This window comes from Oncorhynchus mykiss, chromosome 7 (genome assembly GCF_057628025.1).
Source record: "Oncorhynchus mykiss isolate SJ-2025 chromosome 7, ASM5762802v1, whole genome shotgun sequence".
Lineage (NCBI taxonomy): Eukaryota > Metazoa > Chordata > Actinopteri > Salmoniformes > Salmonidae > Oncorhynchus > Oncorhynchus mykiss.
Window position 1 is genome coordinate 65401569 of NC_143028.1, and position 6000 is coordinate 65407568.

At 43.4% G+C, this 6000-nt stretch overlaps 1 protein-coding gene across 1 annotated transcript; it reads left to right on the plus strand.

The window, feature by feature from the left end:
* Positions 1 to 868: 868 nt before the first annotated feature.
* On the plus strand, positions 869 to 5330 carry LOC110528390 (large ribosomal subunit protein uL1). The gene is made up of 6 exons (XM_021610421.3): positions 869 to 967; positions 1466 to 1537; positions 1683 to 1763; positions 2741 to 2889; positions 3057 to 3229; positions 5117 to 5330. The coding sequence occupies exons 1-6, from the start codon at positions 963 to 965 to the stop codon at positions 5285 to 5287; spliced, it is 651 nt and encodes a 216-aa protein (XP_021466096.1). The 5' UTR covers positions 869 to 962; the 3' UTR covers positions 5288 to 5330.
* Positions 5331 to 6000: the final 670 nt, after the last annotated feature.

Genomic DNA, 6000 nt, shown 5'->3' on the forward strand with positions numbered 1-6000 from the left:
CAAAAAAAGTGTCTCTGGTCAAAAGTAGTGCACTTTATAAGTTCTAGTGCATGTGTGAGAGCAAGATAAATACAACCAATCCTCTACAACGGGATGGGTCAGGTTTGTGTGTATCGACTGTCACGTGTTGGACAGCCTGGCGGACCCCTGGCTTCCTTCCTGAGACAGCGTTTCCTTTGAGGAGACCTCGCTGACCTTCCAGCCGTTGTTTTTCACGGACAGGCTGGACTCCGGCTGCGGTATCCAGCCTACACACAGATCAGTTCAATCAAACTTGAACTTGAATGGAGCCCACCGAGGGGGGGGGGGGGGGGGGGTAGTCTGGGTGGACCACTACATAGTGTCCCTCTTCCTGTAAACCCTAACCTGACATCAGACTGCTATAGCCCCCCACTGCATTTGCATGGGAATAGGAATATGAGACTGTAAAAGTTAGTGCATAAGCACTTAGTTTACAGGCATTGTGACAATTTTTGGGTGTTATGATTGATGATAGACATGGCTTATGTGTTAACACAAGTCTCTCATCAATCCGCTTGTCGCTGTAGCCTAAGGGCATCAGTCTTACCTGTGTAGCGTCCCCTATTCTCTACTTTGTCTTATAAATGGACATTGGATTTTATAGAAGATCACATGGGCAAGGCAGGTCACAGTTCAGTAATAAATATCTCACTGTGCCTCCAATGCCACATTATGACTAAATACTTTATTTGTTCTTTTATAGGTCTTATGTATAGTATTTTCACATGCTTTAGCTAGCATATTGTTATTGCAAGTGATATACATGTCTAAATCCATATATTAATTTCATAAAATAGGTTAGAGACGAGAAGAAAAACTACAAATATGGCCGTCCCGGAAATCGCAGAATTTACGCCACGGAAATACGTCTATAACTTGCGACGGACTGCACCTGCTTCCTTCTTTTCAATGCTCTGTCGCGTGAGAGCAGTACCGTCAATATGAGGTGAGAGGAAATCGCAAGTAAAAAACAAACAACAAGTTAGACATGTTATATTGTTGTCAGTGATCAGTTTAAGACTTACTAACTCCGCAGTATAACCGTGTTCACTTTGAACCTCATGAGCAGTGTTTGGAGTGTAGTTACAGTAGCTAGCTTTTGCCATAGTGCGACTAGCTTGAATGCTAACACTACGGACAAATCCACATCCATCTAACATGAAATCGTAATCGTTTATGTTCCGAACTGAATTAAGTAGTGTCGTACATGACGACATGGCTAATGTTGTAATCGTTGTGATTTGTACATTTTACTGGCTTTTATAAGTACTCTAGTCTACCGGTTTGTCGACTACTATCGAGAATCTGCTATGGTGTCAAGTCAGTTCAATGGGATGTGGGGGCGCTAATATTGATGAATTAGTCATTTGGCTAAACATTTATGCATAATTATGTACACTGACATTGGCATTCTGACTCCATAACATTTTGTGTTTAATTACAGCAAGGTATCCAGGGATATGCTTTATGAGGTGGTCAAGGAGGTCCAGGCGGGATCTCTTGCCAAGCCACGCAAGTAAGACCCTTTCTCTAGTGTACCATTAGCAACTTTTGCACGGTGGTGTGGCCATTTTAATAAAAGAATGCATGCTATGTCACAATCCCTAATTTCGGGTAAGTCTCAGTGATGATCTTGATTGGTTTGCTTTGTCTTCCTAAAGGTTCACAGAGTCTGTAGAGCTCCAGATCAGCTTGAAGAATTATGATCCCCAGAAGGACAAGCGTTTCTCTGGCACAGTCAGGTTTGGCCTCTTTCCTGTATCACCCATCCTTCTGCCTGTCTGCCCCGTTTAGTCCTGAATGTGAACGGGCCTGGTTCGGCCCCTTGATCTGGACATTAAAAGCTCACTGGCTCAAACCCAGTCCTCTTTATGCACACTCAAGATCCACACTTATCTAGTAATGTACAATCTCTCAGACACACTCTTGCAGCATGTCTTATACACATTCACTAACTCATACAGAAACTAAATTCCAATAGCAGGGCTGTTGTGGGACAGATGGTGCAGAAGTGTTCTGGGTAGTCTGTCTGAACCTCGCCATGGGGGAGGGAACCAGCGGGCGGACCCCTACCCTGGGTCTTAAAACATGAGAGGAGGCAAGGGGGGGGGTCTTTGTGCCCACCCTCGAGCCGACCATTTTAGGTAATGGTGTTGCTGGTCTGTGGTTCTGGTAAGACTACAGAGTACTCTTCGTCGTCCCTCTGGGTTTGGATTTCGTCCGTTTTGGGGAGTCAATGGATAGCAATGTTGAAGGGTGGAAGTGACTTGTCTAGTCAGGAAGTACACAAGCTAGTGGTGTACCGTTAAGGATATTGGTTTGGGGAAGGATTGGGTAAAGTTAGGTTTAGCCTTTCACTGCAGTTGACTAAATCAGGGTCAAAGTGATTTTTGGTTGTCTTAAACAAATCCACATTGACATAAGTATACACCTCATATATGTTTTATGGGCATAAAAAGACGTACCATGTCAGATATATTTAATGTATTCCATTTTGATTTTGCATCCCAGTATTACACTTTATATACATCAGAGACTGAAATATAATAACGGTTTGATGTAGAAACACCGGATTCTTGTCTTTTTTTTAAATGTCTATTAATGTTAAATTCTAGCATGGCCATATGGTGAAGTCCCCCCCCCCCCCCCCCCCTGTTATGTGGTTTGAGCTTTACTGGTGTGCCATATGGTTGTCAACTGTTCTGAATTTCCCCTATAGACTGAAGACCACCCCCAGGCCCAAGTTCTCTGTGTGCATCCTGGGAGACCAGCAGCATTGTGACGAGGCCAAGGCTGCAGAGCTGCCCCACATGGACATTGAGGCCCTCAAGAAACTCAACAAGAACAAGAAAATGGTCAAGAAACTGGGTGAGTGGTGCTTCAAGTAATTTCCAGATAGTCCATCTTATGATCTGTCTAGGTCTTGCTACTGTTTATCCGCATTTAAATTAGTCTTACATTTCCCCTGTCCTGAAGCGCTGGGTCCATCTCTGGTCTTGATAGTTTTGTTCTTGACTCTAATCTCTGCCGAACAGCCAAGAAGTATGATGCCTTCCTGGCCTCTGAATCGCTGATCAAGCAGATCCCTCGTATCCTGGGGCCTGGGCTCAACAAGGCTGGCAAATTCCCCTCCCTGCTCACCCACAACGAGAACCTCAACATCAAGGTTGATGAGGTCAAATCCACCATCAAGTTCCAGATGAAGAAGGTATGAATCGGTCTGGTGACAGATATGTAGTTCCAGATGAAGAAGGTATGAATTGGTCTGGTGACAGATATGTAGTTCCAGATGAAGAAGGTATGAATTGGTCTGGTGACAGATATGTAGTTCCAGATGAAGAAGGTATGAATTGGTCTGGTGACAGATATGTAGTTCCAGATGAAGAAGGTATGAATCGGTCTGGTGACAGATATGTAGTTCCAGATGAAGAAGGTATGAATCGGTCTGGTGACAGATATGTAGTTCCAGATGAAGAAGGTATGAATCGGTCTGGTGACAGATATGTAGTTCCAGATGAAGAAGGTATGAATTGGTCTGGTGACAGATATGTAGTTCCAGATGAAGAAGGTATGAATCGGTCTGGTGACAGATATGTAGTTCCAGATGAAGAAGGTATGAATTGGTCTGGTGACAGATATGTAGTTCCAGATGAAGAAGGTATGAATCGGTCTGGTGACAGATATGTAGTTCCAGATGAAGAAGGTATGAATTGGTCTGGTGACAGATATGTAGTTCCAGATGAAGAAGGTATGAATCGGTCTGGTGACAGATATGTAGTTCCAGATGAAGAAGGTATGAATCGGTCTGGTGACAGATATGTAGTTCCAGATGAAGAAGGTATGAATCGGTCTGGTGACAGATATGTAGTTCCAGATGAAGAAGGTATGAATTGGTCTGGTGACAGATATGTAGTTCCAGATGAAGAAGGTATGAATCGGTCTGGTGACAGATATGTAGTTCCAGATGAAGAAAGTATGAATCGGTCTGGTGACAGATATGTAGTTCCAGATGAAGAAGGTATGAATCGGTCTGGTGACAGATATGTAGTTCCAGATGAAGAAGGTATGAATCGGTCTGGTGACAGATATGTAGTTCCAGATGAAGAAGGTATGAATCGGTCTGGTGACAGATATGTAGTTCCAGATGAAGAAGGTATGAATCGGTCTGGTGACAGATATGTAGTTCCAGATGAAGAAGGTATGAATCGGTCTGGTGACAGATATGTAGTTCCAGATGAAGAAGGTATGAATCGGTCTGGTGACAGATATGTAGTTCCAGATGAAGAAGGTATGAATCGGTCTGGTGACAGATATGTAGTTCCAGATGAAGAAGGTATGAATCGGACTGGTGACAGATATGTAGTTCCAGATGAAGAAGGTATGAATCGGTCTGGTGACAGATATGTAGTTCCAGATGAAGAAGGTATGAATCGGTCTGGTGACAGATATGTAGTTCCAGATGAAGAAGGTATGAATCGGTCTGGTGACAGATATGTAGTTCCAGATGAAGAAGGTATGAATCGGTCTGGTGACAGATATGTAGTTCCAGATGAAGAAGGTATGAATCGGTCTGGTGACAGATATGTAGTTACAGATGAAGAAGGTATGAATCGGTCTGGTGACAGATATGTAGTTCCAGATGAAGAAGGTATGAATCGGTCTGGTGACAGATATGTAGTTCCAGATGAAGAAGGTATGAATCGGTCTGGTGACAGATATGTAGTTCCAGATGAAGAAGGTATGAATCGGTCTGGTGACAGATATGTAGTTCCAGATGAAGAAGGTATGAATCGGTCTGGTGACAGATAGTTTTATTGCAGATGTTACATGATGGATACATGCAGTCTGTAGGATCAATGCATTTATGTATCCGCCTGTTCATTTACATTTTAGCATTTAGCAGACACTCTTAACCTTAAGTGCTCCTGTAAGTCACTCTGGATAAGTGCCTTGCTGAAGGGCACATCGACAGATTGTTTATCTATTCGACTCGCGGATTCAAAACAGGGACCTTTCGGTTACTGGCCCAATGCTCTTAACTGCTAGGCTACCTGCCAGTGTAACATGACCCAATCTCCTCGCCACTCTATTTCAGGTGCTGTGTCTGGCAGTGGCTGTGGGTCACGTGAAGATGTCTGAGGAGGAGCTGGTCTACAACATCCACTTGGCAGTTAACTTCCTGGTGTCTCTGCTGAAGAAGAACTGGCAGAATGTCCGTGCCCTCTACGTCAAAAGCACCATGGGAAAGCCCCAGCGCCTCTACTAGAGGATCAAACTGCTTTTACTACCAATAAAAGGACATAAAAACATCTCCTCGCTTTGTGGGTATTCTTGTTGTCCCAGACTACTTTGTGTAGTGCTGGTCATCCTCTGAGGGATCAGAGACATTTGATATTAAAAACTAAATATTTACCAGCCTGTTTTTGGAAGCAGCACAATGTCTGCCGATTGCATGCATTTATATTAAATGTCAGACAGATTACATTGTTAAAGGGGGCAAATTAGCTCAATCGAGACATGGTACAGATTCACAGAAATAATGCATACAAGAGTCAATCTGCCCCAGTTTCTACAGAAGCTAGTAAGTGAAATTGGTGGGAGTGGCCAACATGACGCGGTTGGAGGGGGATAGCAATTTATTGGTCACATGGACAAATCTAATGCAGACCTATATTCATTTTCCCTAAAAGTGATATTTGGTTTGAAGTCTGCATGGCTGACCATTTCATTTGGTCAGTTCTTGGTTGCCATTCTGCTTCAGATGGGCTTAGTGGGCCCTCAAAATGAACAGGTGTTGAGGCTGAGCAGGGTAAGGGTCATGAAGAAATGGTCCATTATCTTGTCTTTTCCTCTACTCTGATACTGGAGAGCATAGAGCCGAGTCACAGTAAGAACTGTCCTTCAATGCATTTGGTAAGTATTTAGACACCTTCCCTTTATCTACATTTTGTTACATTACAGCCTTACTCTAAAATTGAC